At 48.5% G+C, this 20,507-nt stretch overlaps 1 protein-coding gene across 1 annotated transcript in view; it reads left to right on the top strand.

Moving 5' to 3' along the window:
- Positions 1–20,507, top strand: part of EFCAB6 (EF-hand calcium binding domain 6) — a 239,415-nt gene that overhangs the window by 140,167 nt on the left and 78,741 nt on the right. The window contains exons 17-19 of the mRNA XM_058568187.1: positions 6,986–7,100; positions 9,561–9,694; positions 15,468–15,700. Of these exons, the coding sequence (XP_058424170.1) occupies positions 6,986–7,100; positions 9,561–9,694; positions 15,468–15,700 (482 nt within the window). The remainder of the gene's footprint in view (positions 1–6,985; positions 7,101–9,560; positions 9,695–15,467; positions 15,701–20,507) is intronic.

Here is a 20,507-nt window from a genome sequence, read left to right on the forward strand (position 1 = left end):
TCGTGGTGTCAGGCTGATGCGTGTCCAAACCTTTGCTCCACTGCTTACAGCTGTGTCTTTCCAGCAACAGCCGGCTTGTTTAGCCTTCCTAAACTTCCATCTCCTCATTGGTAAGATGGAATTGGTCATACTTTTGTTGAGGGATTGTTGCGAGGTTTAGATAAGATAATGTGTGAAAGTCACTTAGCACAGTGGCCGGCACGTAGTAGATCTTCGGTCAAATTCTCTCTCTCGATGACGCTTGTGGAGCTTCCATTACTACCTGGCATCAGGAAGGAGCGTTTACTGCGCCAGAGCCAGCTCTGGCCCTTGCCATCACGCCGTTAGTGCTGGGAGTCTGTGCTGGAGGTGCTCGCCAGCTTTGACTCCGTGTCTGAGCCCGTCTCTGGAACACTCCACACTGTCACTGTTCTCACACAAGGGGCTTTTATCTGAGATGCTCCGCACGCTTTGAACATGCATTTCATTCTTCACAGTATTCCTGTCAGTTAGGAAACAGAAAGGGAATCCCGTTACTTTATCTGCACTAATAACAAGCAACAGCATCTCGAACCAAATACGCCGTGGCCCATGTAGGTGACAGCGTCGTGTTTGCCTCTTGTGTCGGTTTGCATTGGCTTCGCTGGGGCCACACAGACGATCAAACGTGTGTCTAAATATTCTAGAAGCATTTGCCTAGAGTTTGAACTTTCTATCCAAGCACAAATCTGTTTTGAAAGTTCCATATTCCTCTCCAGCCATGGTGCTCTCATCCCTAGTCCCTGACTCGCATGTGATCATTTGTCTTGGTGACTGGAATTCTCAGATTATTCCTACCTTCTGGATGCCTGTGGCCATTTGTAGTGGGAGAGGGGCTGGGAGAGCAGGTATCATGGGGACGGAGGAATGGACGGTGGGGACGGAGGAATGGACGGTGGGGAGAGGGATTATATCTGAAATTCTACAGAAGACGTTTTTTTGCCTGTTTCATGTCTGTGAATAGATATGTAAAGAAATAGAAGTAATAATACTTATTAAAAATAAAACCCAGAACTCTCTTTGGTTTTATCACAAATAACTTAGGTCAGAGACTCTCCAGGTAAGGAGGAATGGCTGGAAAAATGGTCTCCAGATTCTGTACCCGAATCCCACCTTTCTTCAGGTCGTGTCCTCTAAATCTCTGGTTTAAATATAAACATGAATCTTTTCCTTGGCTCCTCTTAACTGAAGCAGACTGACATTTTCGAAAGAAGACTTCACTAAATGTGGTGTTAAGGGGGGAATAATAAGATATTGTGGCTGATACAGCACCAAACTGTGAAAAATCCAAGTCTGGAGTGTCTGTGCTGCAGTATAGACAGCAGCTTCGCCGTTCCTGGCCTGTCTCCCTTTCCTCCTGGCTCCTTTTGTAGGTGTCACAGGACGGTGTCTTCTTGTCCTGCCTCACAGTGTTCTTGATGTCCTAACTCCTTCCTAGCCAAGGCTGAATGACCACTTTGCACACTTGTCTGCCTGGGCATGGCCTTTCTTGGGTCAGACTCAAGATTCATCCAGACATGATAGTAAGAGATGGGTGAGTGTCCAACAGTCCCTTACATTGACATCCCCTCCTCTTCTTGTCATTCAACATTTATTGAGCATCTACTGTGTGCTCTTGAGGTGAAAAAGAAATGCTGGTAATTTCTCTATCCAACAGCAATTTGTTGGATGCCTGCCATGTGTTAGGTCCCATGCGAGGGACTGTTTATGATAGAAGCAAGAATAAAGGGCTTTGGAAGCTCAAAAGAGAGTTTTGTCACCCAGGCTGGGGAGGACTGGGAAGGCTTTCCCTGAACTGGTGGCACCTGTGTTTTAAGGATGCGCTTGCTGTAGCATCCAAGCAAGCGTTACTGGGAGTTCTGCTTCCAGGATGGCTGAATAAGCTCCTACTGCACAAATCTTCCCAGAGGCATCAACTATGAACACTGGACAATGTTAAATTAGTAAGTAAGTAAATAAATAACCAAGTACCTGGAGGCCCTGGAGAGTGAAACTAAGCGAGCAGATTCTGGAGAAGAGCCAACTCTTGGAAATGGGAATAATATTGGGTGAGGTTCCCATTTTTTACAGCTTTTCACCTGAGTGAAGGCTGAAGTTGATGCCACACAGGACAGATAAAACACTGATAGAAAACCAGCAGTCTTTCCAGCCTGAAGAACCAGAAGGCAGAGAGAGGTCTGGGCAACTAATGCCACTGGAAAGTAAAGAGAGAGTCTATCAAGGAAAGGGCCAGAGAGTGGATGCTCCAAACTCTGTATAGAAATTCTGCCTAAATCTCTAGCTGACCCTGAACTGAACGAGAGCAGGGCAGGTTGCGAGCAGCCGAGCTAAGCATAAAAGAACTGAACTGAGATTTAAACTGCTGCCCAACAGACTTTTCCAGTTTGAGTCCAACCAAGTCTACTGCCTGCTCAAACAAACAAACGAAATATAACAGAATCCAGACTCTCCACACCACAACATTCACAATGTCCGGGATACAATCCAAAATTACTCACCATATGGAGACATAGGAGCGTGTGATCTTTCTCAAGAGAAAAAACAGAAAATCCAGATGTTAGAATTAACACTCGAAGACTTTGCAGTAACTATTATAACTATGTTCAGTGATGCGAAGGAAAATATACTCACAATGAGTGAAAATATAGGAAATCTTAGCAGAGAAATAGAATTTATAAAAAGAACCAAATGGAAATTTCAGAACTGAAAAATAAAATATCTGAAATAAAAAGTTCACCAGGTAGGCCTCACCACAGAATGGAGATGATGAAAGAAAGATTCAGTGAACTTGAAGACAGATCAGTAGAAGTTATGCAAACTGACGAGGAGACAGAGGAAAGGGTAAAAAGAAAATGAAGAAGAAAGCACAGTACCTCAGGGATGTATGGAACAACATCAGAAGGTCTAGCATAGGTATAATTGGAGTCACAGAAGGAAAGGAAGACCAGGGAAGAAGAAATATGAGAAGAAATAATGGCTGAAATTTCCCAGTTTTTGGTGCAAGGCCTACATGTATAGATTCAAGAAGCTCAGAAAACCTCAAGTAGGATAAATACAAAGAAAATCACAGACAAACTGCTGAAGACCAAAATCAGAGAGAGAAATCTTACAAGCAGCATGTGAAAATGACACGTTACAGAGAGGAGGACAATGATCCGAATTGCCATTTACATCTCATCAGAAACAGTGGAGACCAGAGGACAGTGGGACAATAATGTTAACAGGCTGGGCAGAAAGCAGAAACAAACAAAAGTCTCAACCCAAAATTGACATCCAGCAAAAATCTCCTTTAAGAATGAAGGTGAAATAAGGATGTTTTCAAATTAAAAGAAAGTAAGATGATTCATCGCAAGCAAATCTTCACTACAAGAATGCTAAAGGAAGTTCCTCAGGTTGAAGGAATTTGATTCTATGTGGAGACTCAGATGATCATGAAGGAATAAAGAACATTGGAAATGGTAAATATCAGATTAAATATAAAAGGCTATTTTTTTCTTAACTTTAAAAAATGCATATGAGTGTTTAAAGCAAACATTATAATCTTGTCCTGTGGGGTTTACATATAGATGTAAAACAAATGACAGCTGTAGCTCAAAGGATAAGCCTGTGCTTATCCTTGTAGCTTAAAGGGTAAGGACCTGTATGGTCACAAGGTTTCTGCCTTTTATGTGACGTGGTTCAGTATGAACTCTACAAAGACTGAAAAGAGTGTATATTGTAATCCCTAGAGCAACCATCAAAGAAATGATACACAGAGGCGTAGCAGACAGGTCTGACATACCGGGTAGAGACTGGTGGTGGTTCCCTCACAGGATGCTTTGCAGTCGCTGGGCTTAGAAGAGACCGAGTCACTCACTCAGCTTCCAGTCTCTGGGCACCCACTCAGGACAGCTGTCTTCACGGAGAGAGCCAAGCAACCATTCCATGCAGTGGTGTGGCCTCCTGAGGAAGACTCGGTCTACACCTAAGGGACCGGGATGCAGAAGTCACTATCTGGTGAATCAGAATAGGCCAGGCCACAGCTGGTCACTCTTTGAGGAACTTCCCTAGGGAAATGCCTCCTAGCAAAGACCAAAGGACGTGACTTGAATGGAAAACGTTTTAGAATCTGTTTTATAAATGTTGTAGTTTAGCCTCACGTTGTATTGTAAATTGCCTCCGAGGGTTGTGATAAATCTAGTTTATGTGCTGCTGTGCTCATCTCAGAGACGAGAGCGGTGCAGGGGGAGGCATTGGGAAGAGGCATTAGCATTTGTAAGATGCTTCGAGCCCCTTCCGGGGATGGTACTCTCTGGATTTGTGTCCTTCGTGATGCTCTGTGCCGCGAGGGGATTGCCACCTGCAGCTCCTGGACAGGCTGCTTACGGCATAGCCAGCCTCGCTGGGGCTTCACATCCCTCCAGGCTGCGAAACACTTGCCTCCAGACATTTTCTGACTATCCATTACATATGTTTTTATGAAAGGACTGAGCGGGAGGAATTTGCGATGAATAATTCATGTATAATTGTTTTCAAAATATAAAGCTATTTTTCAAAGAAAGCAACCAATCTATCCATTTCAGAGGCCCCCTGCTGCTTGGGTACTTCTGCGTGGGCCCAGCTTTCTGTCTAAACACTTGCGCCGTCCCGTGCTGGGACAGGCTCCTCCACAGAGCTGGGATGGTGCACCTGCACATGGCGCCGAGCTGTCAGAATTCCCAGTCATGCGCTGCCTGCCCAAGTCCCCAGGCAGGCCCCGGGACAGTCTTGGAATCCAGCGCAGCTCCCCCCGAGCCCCCAGGCAGCACCACAACACCTGCATTCCCTTCCCTTTCCCTCTGCTTCCAATCCTGCACCGAGCAGATCCTGCAGCTTGTTCCGTGCAACTCGCATGCACACGCCAAGCTGAGGCCGGAGTCTGGCCCATTGGCTGGGACAGATCCAATGAGCCACTGTCGTATTCAGACAGTGTATTACTGACATAGACAGCCAAAGGGGCCACCTCCCTGGGTCCTCATCCCACACACCAAAAAGGATGAACCAAAAACAGAAGGAGCTGATGACTGCACTGCAAGTTGTGGGCACCCTGTTGCAGCTAAGGGGGTTTCTATTCTGAAGCTCAAATCTGAGCAGGCCGGGCAGAAGGCTCCACACCTCATCAGAACCCGGGAGGCGAGAAGAAACTGTCCACAACAGCCTCCTGGGGAGATAAGAGGCTAGTGGGAGAGGGCCTCGCAGCCGCTCCGTAGAGGCCTCCCGTCCTCTGGTCCAGGGGATCTCAAGGTGTTCCGCCAAGACCCAGAGCAGCCCTTGCCGGCATGGCCAGTTGGATACAAGTGAGGGCGCCAGGCTCCAGGCTCTGGTGCCCTTCCTCCACTTCCTACTGTCATTTCCTTTCTCTTTCTACCTGCCCTGTTCTTTATCCATGCTCCGGCGACCTTATTCCAATGGTGGAGTTTATAATGGTTAGTAAGAAGAGCTGGGTTTGATCCCAGTCTGTCACCTCCTAATCATGTGACTGGGACAAGTCACCTAAACTCTCAGTTTCCACATCTTTAAAGTGGGGTTAGTAAGAGCACCTTTCTCAAGGCTCTGATAAGGACTAAATGAGACTTATGTAACTCCTGTAAAGCACTCAGCACAATGCCTGGTACATGACTGCGTGATGATGAGGATGAAGAGGAGGATGAGGATGATGATGAGGAGGAGGAGGAGGAGGATGTGTACCGTCCCACCCCACCCTCCTGTTCCCTTTCCCCCATTTGGCTTCCTCCACAGAACGCGGCCAGTGTAGCGCTGGCCCTGCTGCCTCTGCTCTCTCTCTCACTCTGGCTTCCTGTGGCACCAGGACCCCTGACATCTGTTAACAGCTGGTCCTTGTATTCCCCACCCCCCAGCACACATGCACACCCTTTCTTCAAAACCTGTCTCTAGCCTCGGCTCTCCGAGACAGCCTTCCTGCCTCTGTCCCGGGGGTCATCGTCCTGGACCCCTTGGCCCTTAGACACACAGACACATTTTCCGCTGGGATCCACTGTCCTTTTCTGGAAGAAAGGCCATGTTTTCTCATTTAAACTGAATACTTTGAGAGCAGCAGGGATGGTGTCTTCTGTCCTGCCTGTGTCCCTGCCAGCATCGCTTCTGGGGGCTCACCTCCAGGCAGGGAGCTCTGTCCAGCTTGTTGACTGACTGGCCGTTGGCCAGAGGGGTCACGGCATCATCTGCCCTTGAACGCCCTGCTGCTCAGTGTCCCCTAGGAAGGCGTCATCTCCTAGAAAGAATCGTTTAGATGGTTCTCCTCACTGTTTGCAAGGCGGGAAGTGTGTTTTCTCAGTTGCCCCCCACCCCTTGCACACATTCACGCAAAATGGAGACCGTTTGTAAGCAGTGGGTTATGTGCGGTGAGTGAAGCGATCGTGGATAACTTTCAGGAGTGGACTTGCGGAAGGAGAGGATAAAAGGGTATCTCCATGGGTGTCCTACCCTCCCTTCCCCCCCAAAAAACCATGTAGCTTACAATTTAAACTGCGGACCATAATGAAACTTTAACCACAATTTTAGCTTTCCCTCCTCAAGCTGCCTTGCTTTATTTTGTTCCTGTTTCCTGGGATATATGTGAATATAAATCTAACTTATGAGACTCGACAGCCACGACAGTCACAGCAAATGTGAATCTGAGTATCTGGGCGGCACGGCCTTTGAAAGGTTCACAGTGTCGGCTGCAGCCCCCAGTTCTATGCCAACCACACCCGAGGCTGGGCGACCGCTGGTTCCTTTGTTCACTCACTCACTCAACAAACAGCCTTGTCCTGGGCCAGGGATCACTGGCCCCGTCTGCAGGGAGTTTGTGGGTGGGGGCAGACAAGTAACAATCACAGGCTGGAGCACAGGGGCCATGGCGTGAGCCCGCTGCGGGCTGGATGGGCTCGGCCTGGCAGGGACCCCAGGACCACCTAACCGCCTCTCCCTCACTTGTCTTCCTTGTCAGGTACTGGAAGATAACGGAATGCCCATGGACGATGATCAGTATGCTCTGCTGACTGCAAAAATAGGATATAAGAAGGAAGGGATGAGTTATCTTGATTTTGCTGCAGGATTTGAAGGTAGCTAATCGCCAAGTGCCAACCCTGGCGGGACGCGTCTCCAGTGGCACCACGAGTCCCTCCTGCGGCCACGAGGCTGCGGGGTTGCAGTAGCATAAGCTGGGATATTGAAACAGCATGTTCTAAGACTGGGAACAGACATTTTTGTTCAATTTTATCTGACTGTCCTTTGGCCTTTTCTTTCGGTGAGGGCAGAATTTTGCCTGACAGAGCCTTCTACAAATTCAGAGCACAATGGTTTGTAAAATTACTCCAAAGCCTGTGCTCCTTGAATCACACCTCATGTCCTTTAAGATTTCCCTCCTAAAAGTAGATGCTGGCTGTCCGTAATTAGTGACACCTGGGCACCCGCCTGGCGAGCGCTCTGCCTCCCTTTTGCAGATAAGGACACGGAAATTCTAGAAGATTCAGTGACATGCCCACGATCACTCAGCCACTGTCCCTCCCCGTCTCCCTGCCCCGAATGGTTGTCAGGCAGTTGCTTGTGTACGGGGGAGTCAAGGCCCGAAGCTGGTCCTCCGTTTGCTCCTTGTCCTGCTCTCCCAGCCGCACAACTGGCAGACAGGTGGCAAGCCCCCAGCTTCCTGCCCCTCTGCTGTGTCATCTCTCCTCTCGCTTCTCTCCACACTTACTGAAGTTTAGACAGGCAAATAAGCCCTCTAGGAAAGATGCAGAAATCACAGAAATATATCAATGGGGTACTTTTCTATTTTACTGCCAATGCGCTGCAGGCTAGACAGGGCAGAACTCGGAAGCCCTGCTTGCATTTTGCCGCCCCCCCGAGTGTGGTCTGGGAGATGACGGGGCGACGTCGTGGGTCTCCCTCCACCAGAGAAACTGGCTGGGACCCCTCACCAGGAAAACACCAAGGTCCCATCCAGACCCGCATGGCCACACTTTCCTTTGCCATTTCATCTTCTAAAGAGAGAGAGGTCCCGCACCATGAAAAAAAGGCAATGTGAGAAGCCATAGAATTTTAGAATTTTGACACTTTCTTTGGGTATGTGTTTTGATATTTTTAAGGGAAAATAAAAAGAAGGGAAAGGAGTCCACACTTATCTCAGTAAGTGCTTCCGGTATGCCAAGTGGATTCAGCGTTCAGGAGAGGAAATCCGGGCCTGGGGTGAGCAGGTCACTCGCCTGAGGTCCCAGAGCAGTGAGCCCGTTGCAGACTGGGAACTTGACTCAGTAGCCATCGACCACTCTTGGCTTCCTCCCTGCCCCAGCCTGTTCTTCCCCCTCACTTTCCTCCTCCTCCTCTGTCCTCCATCTCCTCCCTGCCCCTCTGAGCAGACTGACTATCCTCCGTCAGTCCCCCTGCGGCGCTGCCTGTCTCCCCACATGGCCAGATGCTGGAGGAGGGGAGAGCAGTGCTCCCGCCCCCAGGCAAGGGTCCAAGTGGGCATGGCAGAGGGGAGTCAGGCAGCCGGGGGAGGTGTTATCTGCCGAGTGTAAAGAGTCTGAGGGAGGCCACTCCAGGCCCAGGTGGAGGTGAGGCAGGAGCCAAGTTCCAGACTGGACCGGAGGATGCCCCTGAGCTCCAGATGCCCTGCCTGGCATCCATCCTGCAGACCACATCAGTGGGGAGGGAGCAGTTGCAACACGTGCAGAAAATCACATCTAAAACCAAGTCCCAGGCTTATAGCCTGGCTTCAGACAAGGTCACACTCAAATCACCCCAATGTATTGGAAATGGATTGGTTTTTAAGTAGAGGTTATACTTCCTTCCTCATTTTTAGAGGAGAGATCATGCATAACGCAGTAATTAATCAGCTGGGCTCTGGAATCTGACCTGCCCGGGTTCAGCTGCGCTGTCTGTGCACTCTATGACCTTGCAGAAATTGGAACCCCCTGAGCCTCCATCTCCCCTTATGTAAAATGGCCATAAGAATAGGTTTCCTTGTGTGTAAACTAGGCATACCTCTCAGGGTTGTTGAAAGGACTAAGAGATGTGTGAAGGCCCCTAGCACAATGTCCAGCAGATATGTGGTCAGGAAATACCTGGTAAATTAATAGACATTGACTAACTGACACATTCCTGTGTTTAGGACATGATGCTAGGAAACAAAAAAGGGGCAGGAATTCTCATTCTGTGCCTCTGGGAATGGAGAGATGAACAAGATGTAGTCCCTGCCCTGGAGAAGGGACGGAGAAACAGGACTAGGAAATACGCAGGGATGGGAAATATGCAGGGGCCCCAGGGTCGATCCGTGCTGGGCGAGAGCACGGCCCCCATGGTCCAGAGAACAAGGGCTTCCTGTCATGATAGGAAAACTTCCGAGAAACCAAAAGAGAAGAAATGAGATTATAACAAAGTTAGTGCCATATTCAATTCACAGGGTCGTATTACTGTATAGCATGCTAACAGGATTTGGGACAGGAAGAAATCTAGTGTTGAAGAGGAAGAAAGAGGTGTGCACGCCACTAATGGAAGCCTTCTGATTTATGTGATTGTTTCAGGTACTAAAATGAAAGGGCCAGAAGTGACTCCACCTCAGACTCCAATTCTCTCAAAAAGTAACTTGGACAGATATTTTGTAACTGCTGAAGAATGCCTGAAACATTTCCCCCAGAGACTGAAGGAGTCCTTCCGGGTAAAGTATGACCTGTCTACTGCTTGGTTTATCCGGGAACTCCTCTCCAGCCATTCAGCCACATTGGCTGTGACTCCTGGAGGCCCCCCATGTCCTGCTCATCGCAGAACACGGAACACTTCCCTCCACAGACTCAGGCTTACCGCTGTCCCTTTCCGCTTCCCGGGGAGGGGACCTAACTCTGCAGTCCCCTCCTCTCCCTGAGGTCCTTCCCTGCTGACACTTTGCGGAGTCTGCCTTCTGCCTCTTAAGTCCTTGAAGAAGTAAGGAGACCCTCCTCACAAGACGGGGAGGGCGGGAGGGGCCTGACAACTGAGTTACAGTGGATTTAGGGTCCATTCATCCATTCTATCTACTCCACTCCTTCACTCATCAAACAAGTATTACACACTTATTATGCACTGGAATCTCTGCGGAGTGCTGGGGATGAAAGGCACGAGTCCTCCTCAGGGAGCTCAGTCCAGTCTAAGGCAGAGGGTAACCCGGTGATTCAGGCACGTTGTGATTGGTTGTCGTAGAGGGAATGGTAGCATGTTGTGGGTGCATGGGGAAAAGACCCTGTTAAGGAGGGCTTCCTGGAGGAGGGGATCCTTGAACCGAATCTTAAACCCTCAGCCTGTGCTGGCCAGAAAAAAGAAGGGAGCAAACAGTAGAAGAGGGAGCTTGAACAAGGAGGTGGCAAACAGATCACGGCCTTGGGAAAAGCTCTGGGCTCACTATGACCGAGGCATTGGTTGCATGCGGAAGTTGTAAGGATAAGACAGGAGAAATAGACCGCAGCCATGCAAACACAGAGGCAGGTGCAGAATGACCTCGACTGCTTTTGTGTTGATAAGTCAAAGAGGATGACTAAAGTTGTGGGAAGATCAATTTAATAAGCTGACCATATTAGCTACAAAATAGAGGGAAGGGCACCAGGAAATTAGGATGTGTCCTAACCCAGGGCTGGAGGCCCCAGGGTGCACAGGAGCAAACCCAGCCTCAGGTGAGGAGATGGGGAGCACCCTGGTGAGGGCGAGGAGGCGGGGGCAGCCGGAGTTTCCTGTTTTATGAAATATCCTCCCCGCACTGATTGCCAATTGGAGATTCATTTGGTTCCCAAGCTCCTGTTTCAAAATAAACATATTTGTGATGACTGCCTAGCTTGGGTTTGAAAGATGGTTCTGAATTTGACCGTTGTGTCCAGCTGTCGGACATGCATCCTAATACTTGGTTTGAAAAAATATGATCCCTGTAAGCATACGTGGAGAAGGCTAGTCTTCGTTGTTTAATCCGCTCTAATACCCGGCTGAGAAGAGCACAGAGCAGGCAGGGGCAGTGTAGGGGCTGGAGAGCCTGGTTCTCTGAAGAAGGAAGGCCTGGCTGGAGGGAGAGAGGGTGGAGGGGAAGCAGAGAGGCACGGAGCACACGCGCCCTCGGTGCTGGTGAGCAGGGGCCGGAGTGGCCTGGAGGGGTCCCACGCCGTCGGCCTGCTGCCTTCGTCCTGCTGCCTCGCCCACTGCAACCCAGACTCCTTTCTCTGGCCTCTCTCTCCACTTTCTCTTCTCACTCACCTTTCCCGAGGGGAACACGGGGGAGCCAAGCTCCACGCTGGCACCACTGTTGCCCTAACTTTAGTGTGAGTATAGCCTGGTTGCAGCCCCCACGTGTCCCGTATTTCCTAAGAGGATCTTTATTTTAAATAATTAAATAGTGAATTGACTCAACAAACGTTCACTGACACCCACTCTATCCTGCAAAGAATTCGTGATCTAGTGGGTGGGACAGAGAAGTGAACCCCTAATTGCCAGGGTTTGCGTGATTCCTAGTGGGCTGCAGGTCACATCCAGGGTCCCTGGGGACTTGCCCGTTGTCCCCTCACGGGTGTGTGTAAACAGGACAAAGTGTGTGTCTCGATTTTTGAAGGTGAACCCACAGGTTCAGTCACTGTACTTAATTTATTGAGTTCCTGTTTCTGAGAAATTCTTGAACCTCTCTCCTCACGAATAATGAAAAACCTTGAATTCTTTTAAAATACTATTTGACTATTATTAAGCTATCACATTATTAAAACGTTACTGTTGCTGCTGTTGTTTGCCCAGTAATTTTGTAGCCAGATGAGTCCATGTCAGGGCTCAGTTAGGTTTATGGACAACAGCAAAGACGAGTACGTTAGTCACACCCTCACAGCCCAGGCAAAGACCAGGGCCAGTTGAAGGAAGTAATTCCTTGTGACCCAATAAGGGACGTCTCCCCTCCCTGGCTGTGGGGAGGAAAGCAGGCACAGAGGCCCCCGTGGGGATCTGGGGCCAGGTTCTCTGCGGCCCCTGTGGGTTCCCCTTCAGCCCGGGGCTCACCCTCTAGACAGTGTCTCTGAGATTCAGACATGCATCCGTGGGTTCATGCATATTTTTAAAAACAAACAGGATCAACCCTCCCCCACTGTTAGGGTGATTCTGTACCGACGTTTCTGTAACTACGTCTTCACTTCACCATCTGTCCTGGACATCTGACCTTGCGGGGTGGTCTCAGCACACAGCTCGGATCAGAGTGTCCCCTCCACTGTTAGGACAAGCCCTGATCCTGCCTGACGGCCGCAGGCTCCCAGCTCTGCACTGGCCATGGCCTCCTCGCCGGCTGCACCTCGACCCCTGTCCTCCTCGCTTCCCACTCCAGCCAGCGCGCTTCCTCGCCGTCCCATCTGTGCACACTCTGTCCCTTTGCCTGGATGCTGCTCCTCCCCCTTCGACCAGCTCACCCTGCCCAAGCTCTGGTCTTTCTGAAGCCCTCGGTTCTTCCTCTGACCCTACTGATCTGCCGGGGAGATTCCAGCCCTCAGTGTGTGTGGAACTGTAATTTGATGAGATGTGAAGGCCCGAGTCTTTCCCCGATCACTCACCACAAGAACCCAAATGGCGACAGTGGTGCCTGCCACACAGTAGACGATCAACATGTGTTTGTTGAATGAATGAAAAACTTCACATTACGTGCCTGGCAGTGACTGGAAGGTTTACGTATATGGCCTCGTTGTTTTAATCCCCACAACTGCCCTATCAAGTAGGTATTAACATTCCCATTTTATGGATGGAGAAACTGAGGGTCAGAGATGGGAGAAACTTACCCAAAGCCACACATGTAGTGAATGCCGTAACCAGGAATTGAAATAACGTCTGTTTGATGACCAAGTCTATGTGCTACCTATTAAAATTAGGGGTCTTCTTCCTGGGAAGTTAAAGACTGAGATCTGGGGAACAATGAGAGTTTATCAATTTGTGAAGTTTATAAACATGGGGTCCCATGGCATCTAGACTGTCCCTATAGTCCAGCAATTAAGGCTGGTATTAGAGCACTTCTTTTGTATGTCTTTTGCTACACGGATCCCACTGAATTGCTGTTATTTGCTTACATGTCTTTCTTCCCTACCACACTGTGACGACCTTGATGTCAGAGACGACATTTTAGTCATCAATATGTCCCTGTATCTAGCAGAGAGCTTGGCACATAGTAGGTGCCCAGGAAATATTTACTGCATCCTTCACACCCAACACCTTCATTCCCAGATGTATGTTGAGCACTGCTCTTGAGCTGGTGTTATCACGAGGAACGTGAGGTCTCACACTGACCTTCTAGAGGGGAGCGGACTGTGAACACACAAATCTCCAGTACGTCGGGGGTGACATGTGCTGTGACAAAAGATAAAGCGGAGTGAGAGGCCAGAGGCCGATCAGGGTGGTGCCACTGTACAGAGGGGCCGGGAAATGCCTCCCTGGGGAGGCGACATTCAGGCAGAGACCTAAAGGAGTGCAGAGATGGGTGGAGAATTCCCCGAGGTGCCCCAATGCAGGCTTGACATGTGCAAACAACAGCAGAGGGGGCCAGGGGAGGAGATGAGGGCAGAGGGGCCGGGGGCCCTGGCCAGCCCTGGGATGGGACCCTGAGCGCGGTGGAGAGCCAGTGCGATGGGCAGAGAACAGCATGCGCTGACTTGAGCTCCGAACGACTCACTCTGGCTGCTGTGGGAACAGAGGGTGGGGGCCGGGGTGGGAGCTCAGAGCTCGTCGTGAGCCTCCTGCAGGGCTCAGGGGCCTTGGATCTGGGTAGAGGCCGTGGAACTGGAGAAGTGATCTGATTCTGGGTGTGCTCTGAAGGGAGAACCGACGGGATGTGTTTGCACGTTAGATGTGGGGTGTGGGAGCCAGGGAGGAGCCGAGGAGGACTCCAAGGTTTGGGGTCTGAGCCACTGAAAGAAAGCACTGCCGCTTCTTGAAATGGGAAAGACTTGGGGGGAGCGGGTCGGGGGAAGGGCCTGGGGGCCATAGGAGTTTGATTCTGGCCTTGTTGGGTTTGGCATCCACGAGGAGATGCCCGGCAGCCGTTGGAGGTGTGAGTTTGGAGGATGAGGGAGGACTTGGAGCTGGCGACGGAGAGGGAAGCGCTAGGAACTAGATGGGCCTGCAGCCCCGAGGAGGAGGTTCCCAAGGGTGTGCTACCAGAGAAGAGGCCACCAGCTAGTTACACGTCTGCCACTGGATGGCAATGTCACTGAGAGGCAGGGGTAGCATCTTGTAAATGGATTCCCACAGTATTTAGCACAGTGATTTCACACACTAGGTGCTGAATAATTTTTTGTGAATAAATAAATAAGTGACTGTAGATAGATCTTTCCACAAAATCCCAAAACGTTTTCATTAGACACTTGAGTCATAGCAGCTCTTGCTTTATGTCATAAATCACCTCTTATGGCAGACCCTGGGACTTGACCAGGTGCTGATGGGGATGAGGGGTGCTGGGACACATCAGCAACTGTTCGAGCCTGAGACATAGGGAGTACGCAAGGGGGAAGCACAGGCGTGGGCCCAGACAGAACCCACTCAAATCCCCACTGCCAGGCACTTTCTGTATGACCTCAGGCCACAGGAATAGTAGCAAACAACATCTAAGAGGGCGTGTGAAACATGCCAGGCCCCTTCTAAGTGCTTGGCACATACTAGCATGTTCAGTCCTCACAACCACCTTGGGAAGTAGGGGCTTTTATAATCCCCTTTTCACAGACGAGAAAATGGGAGCATCCTGAGGTTAGACATCTTGCCCAAGGTCACGTGGCTAGTGAGCAGCAGAGCTGGGATTTGACACTAAGCAGTCTGCCTCTAGAGTGTGCCCTCAATGGTGCAGCACGGCCTCTAAGTCACAAGACCCCCCAGCCTCTGTCTCCTCATCTGCAAAGAGGGAGTTGCTGTGCCCTCGTGCAGCACAGCGGACAGAGCAGATGCGCCTGTGCCCAGTCCTTCAGTCACAGCAGGCGCCTCTCAGACAGGGCTGGGTCTTCAGCACGGTCATCAGAAACAGGGCACTGCCCCCTGGGTGGCTCCTCAGGGTGAAACCCAGTTCAGCGCTGTTTCCTGCAGACAGGAGTTGCCCGATGTTAAGAAAGTGATGTAAAAACCTCCAGAGCAGGATCCTCACGTGTACTGGGAAGCTTCCGCGTGCGCTCTCTTCCTTCTGGTGCTGGAAGTACCGGCACTGTGAATGAGGAGAGTGGAAGGGAAGAAAAGCCTTTCTCGGCCCTTTTCCCCAACTCCTTGCATTACAAAGGGGCCCTGGAGAAGGTATTTTATAATTTCTTGGGAAACGCAAAACATGGCGAGGATAGTCCTGGAGCAGTGACATCTCCAAAAAACAGTAGTGGCGCCACTGCCCCTTCCTCGCTTTGGAGAGGAGTCCGTGCACGGGGGTGGTGAGGGTGTGCTGGTCCGGGCTCCGGAGGACGTGCCCTGACGTGCGCGCTTTGTCTTAGGATCCCTACTCCGCCTTCTTTAAGATGGACGGCGACAGGGACGGCATCGTCAGCATGCACGACCTGCACAGGCTGCTCCAGCGCCTGCTGTTCAACCTCAAGGACGAGGAGTTCGAGCGTTTCCTGGGCCTGCTTGGCTTGAGACTCAGCGTCACTTTAAACTTCCGGGAATTTCGAAATTTGTTTGAGAAGAGACCGTTGGGAACAGACGACGCGCCTCAGAGACTCATCAGGTAAGAAGGTCAGGTAAGAAGGCACGGTCAGCGGCCTTCGTGTCCCGGCCTGCGGCAACATGAAGTCAGGCGCTTCCACTGTGTCGGGAAAGGGCTGCAGAGAGCGGAGTCGCCTCCCAGGAGCAACTGCTGTGTCTTTTTCTTAGTTCAAGCAAATGCACACAAGGAATATGCGTTCAATGTAGAAAGACTAGAAAATACAGACACAGATTAGAGGTACGACCTGATCTGACCACCCATGAGCCTCAGTTTTTGTATTTCGTTGTCTCTCATTCCAGTCTTTTTCCTGTGCGCGTCAACATACACTTATGCTAGTATTTGTTTTCTTTTTGTAAACCTGGGGCCGGATATATATATGCAGCTGCTCAACCTTCCGAGGCCTTTCGCACACTGCACTTTGTCTAAGCTACAGCCCCTTTCACAGGTGCCCACTGCAGGGCCGTGCAGAGGGCTGTGCGTAAATGCTTGTGAAGAGAACACGTGGACTTCCTCCGGGCACGGAAATGTTAACCTAACCTAGGCAGTAGGTGTGAATTGGGGAACCACAGAACACCTCGTGGTGATTGATGGAAACTGAGTGTCATTTCAGTCTTTTTTCTGTGCACATAAGTAGATACGTATACTTAGATATTTTTCATTTCATGAATCGGGTCAGCCATGCCAGCTGCTTTGGGAGATGCAAGGACCCCATCCAGCGCCTTCCCGGGCAGTGCTCCACCCCAGGCCCCCATCCACCCCAGGGTGGCCTCCCTCATGGCCAGGAGGAGAATCTGCGTCCGGCCAGGCTGTAAGTCTGGTCGCCTCCGGGGCTCTGTCTTAGTAAGAGCACACGCTCCTGGAAGCAGTAGCAGGGTCTCCCGTCTGACCCGGTACCTGTCACGGTCGGCTCCCCTGTTGAGATCTGCTGAATGCTGACAGGCATGAGTGAAGCAGCCACGCAGCCCCTCCTTGACTAACTATTAGAAGAAGAACATTCATATTTCTGAAACGTTCCCATCCTCTGTGATAACACAGAGGTGTGTTTTCTTCTTCAGTGATACCACATGGTCGTGACAGTCACTAGGCTGTTTTTCCCTTGACGCACTCCCAGCGCCCAGGGGCTCCAGAAAAGTGCCGCTTCCACCAGGTGAGGGCAGCCCCCTGGCAGGGGATCCCCCAGAAGCCCGTCACCGGGCCAGACAGTGTGATGCTTGGCCAGCTGCAGAAAGCCCTCTGATCTTACACTTTAATTCCCCCCGCCCCGAATTTGTTGGATTTATTTTGTCTATGCTTAAAAAAAAAAGCCAGCAAGAAAGAAAATGACTGTAGTCTCTCCCTAAGTGAACTGATTGTATAACATGTGAGTTGGACACCTGCTTCCAGCTGCTTAAGTTCTGAGGAGCTTTAATACGAGACTTGATTGCTTAACATTAAAACAAAACAAAAAAATATCCTCCAGAAAGAATTTTCTGAAGATTGTATGCAGAATGAACATGAAAAATTTCAACCACAAAGCACAATCTTCCCATTCAAAGGACTCAACCTTCTTATTTGTATTTATTCGTTCATTCATCAGATATTTTCTGAGGGTCATCCATGTGCTACACGTTGCCCCAGGACTAGGTGGTACAAAGATGAATAAGATGAACGTTCCTTTTAGGAGCTCACGGTCAAATGTGGGACAGGTGCAAAAATATAGAGCTACACTAAAATACAAGGATGTCTGAAGTGCCCTGGGGAGGGGACAGGCTAAGCTTGAGGTGCACAGGAAAAGTGGGACATTTGAGCTGGATCTTGAGGTGTGAGGAGGAGTTCATCAGAGGCAGGCTACCAGATGGTGTTTCAAGGCCAGGGAACAGCATTTGCAAAGCCACAGAGGTAGGAGTATCGAGCACATTCAGGAAGTGGGGAGGGGATGTGTGTGCAGAAGCAGCATGCACCATGGGGCGCAGTGGGAGGGGAGTCCTGGAGAGGCTCTCCCAGCTGGCGGGCCGGTTGTGAAGGGGCTTGAGTGGGAGGTTAAGGAGTTCATCCTTTATTGGTAGGCAGGAGAGGATTTTATGCTGTGGAGTGAGGAGGTCACATTGTGCTGTAGAAAGATCCTTCAGCAGCCCCGAAGTAGAAGACAGATGTAAAGGAGGAGAGGCTGGAGCCTGGGGGAGATCCAGCCTGGGCTCCAAGGGTCTGGTGGAGAGAGAGCTCTGAGATGCCAACAAGAGGTGCTGCTTTAGAAAGCCGAGCCCGCCCATGGCCAGACCCCTGCCTGGGCTTCGTGAAGACACATCCTTTAATACCCCAGCAGCCCACAAGGAGGCATTACTACCCGACTTTCCAGATGAAGGAATTGGGGCCTAGAGAAAAGTTAATGCCTTGTATGGAAGGACCCAGGTGATGAGTGACGGGGCAGGGACTTGAACACAGGGTGCCTGTTGGGAGAGGCTGCTTTCTCTGCCTAGAAACCTCACCTCTTTCACCCTCCCCAGCCTCACTCTTCTCCACCAGCCAAACCTGGACGCCATCCCTTTCTGGAAGCTGTTCTGCCCTCTCGGTTGGGCCCCTCTGCCTTCTGGGCCTTCACTTTCCACCTGCATCATCAAAACAATACTTCTGAAAACTTTGAGGGTTTGTAACTTTGTTGAAGAGAGGAAGACCATCTTGTTTGCTTCATAACTGCAAAACATTTTCATTTTTAGATGTATAAATATCAATTAGAATGATTGGTCCAATGATCTGTTTCATTTCTACATCATCTATTTCCTTCTAATCACCTTGTTTAAAACACACCTGCCTTGTCCATTTGTCTCCTGACAACCCACAGCAAGTACATTTTGGTGCATGTATGTCATAAAAGATGAAAGAATACTGTTACGTATTTTGGTGCATGTATGTCATAAAAGACAAAAGAATACTGTTACGTGTCCTTTTAGCAAAATTAGATGGTCCAGCTTCTTGTCACAAAATGTTGTATGATCAAGTCCTTCCTGTTGAATGACTAACTGAATGAAAATACCAAATTTCCCTTCTATTCTTAGAAATATGTCATTCACTCATCAAGAGATTTGGCTTCTATGATCAATGTCACCATCATCAATGGAATCTAGAGTTCTCCTCTCTCTCTGTGCATTCATCTTCTGGTTTATCTGATAACTGTGAAATATCTTTCTATCTCAATTTTCTTCCCTTCGCTATTGGGCATGAAATCAGAATCTGAATTTTCAACTGTGTTCAATGAAAGCTAGCATAAGACTACAAAGATGGTGTCACTGTCTTCTTTTATGCTTTCTGGAAAGATGCTGCTATACTGTGGGCAGTGCAGTCAGAAAGCTGAAGGGTGATGTACCAGTGGAGATTCATTTCAACATTATACCGTCCTGCTGGACAATTCCATCAGTTTTTGTTTCCCTATTATTATTTGTCTCTTTTTTTAGTGTAGTTGGAGACAATTAACGAGTAATGATGGAATATTTCTGAGAATAATGAAATAGATGTAGTAAAATTAAAATCAACATCACTAAGGCCCCGTAACGTATCAGAGATCTGTAAGAGGGTTCAATGGACCCATGTGGTAATTGCAAGAGAGAATGAGGTTTATTTCATAAGGAAAATAAATAACATTTTTTGTTGTTCTTTGGAAGACCTCTAAGAAAGAATATAAGTCGTGAATGCCTATCCTCTTTCTGGATTATACAGAATTGTTATTTCTTCCTTAAATATTTGATAGAATTCACCAATGAAATCATCAGGTCCTGGATTTTTGTTCGTTTGAAGGATTTTAACTATAAATCCTATTAATTTAATAGTTATAGGATCATTCAGGGTTTCTATTTCTTCTTGAATGAGTTTCTGTAGTTTTTGTCTTTTAAGACATTTGTCCGTTTCATCTAAGTTGTTAAATTCAGGAATAAAGTTGTTTGTAGTATTCCCTTATTCTTTTAATATCTGTGGGGTCTTTAGTGACATCCCTCCTTTCATTTCTGATGTTGGTAGTTGAAGTTGATGTCTTCTCTCCTTTATTCTTGATCTGTTTGGCTAAAGGTTTATCAATTTTATTGATATTTTCTAAGAACCAGCTTTTTGTTGCATTGATTTTTCTCTATTGTTTTTCTGTTTCAATTTTATTGATTTCTCCTCTTTATTATTTCCTTCTTTCTTTTCCTTTGGGTGTAGTTTGCTCTTCTTTTTTTATTTTCTTAGGTTGGAAACTCAGACTTTTATTTGAGTTCTTCCTTTTCTAGTATAAGTCCTTAATGCTATCAATTTCCTTGTAGTTTTTCTTTTCATTCAGTTCCAAATATTTTCTAATTTCCATTGAGACATCCTCTTGGGCCCATGGGTTATTTAAAAGTGTGTTTTTTAATTTTAAAATATTTGCATGGTTTCCTGCTCTCTTTCTGTTAACTGATATCTAGTTTAATTCTGTTATGGTCAGAAAACATACTTTGTATGATTTTAATTCTTTCACATTTGTTAAGGTTTATTTCATAAACCTTAGGGTTTATGAGGGTTATGACCCTCAAAATGGTTTATCTTGGTGAATATTCCATGTGACTTGAAAAGAATGTATTTGGCTGTTGTTAGGTGGAGTGTTCTGTAAATGTCAATGAGATCATGTTGGGTGATAATGTTCAGGTCTTCTATATCCTTTCTTATTTTCTGTCTATTTGTTCTGTCAATTGTTAAAAGAGGAATGCTGAAGTCTCCAGAAATAATTTTGCATTTGTCTATTTCTCCTTCCAGTTTTATCAATTTATGCTTCATGTATTTTGAAACTCTGAGATAAATAGTGTATTTATATTTACCATTTCTGCTTCTCTTCCTTTATTTCTGA

This window comes from Diceros bicornis, chromosome 25, assembly GCF_020826845.1.
Source record: "Diceros bicornis minor isolate mBicDic1 chromosome 25, mDicBic1.mat.cur, whole genome shotgun sequence".
Taxonomy (NCBI): domain Eukaryota; kingdom Metazoa; phylum Chordata; class Mammalia; order Perissodactyla; family Rhinocerotidae; genus Diceros; species Diceros bicornis.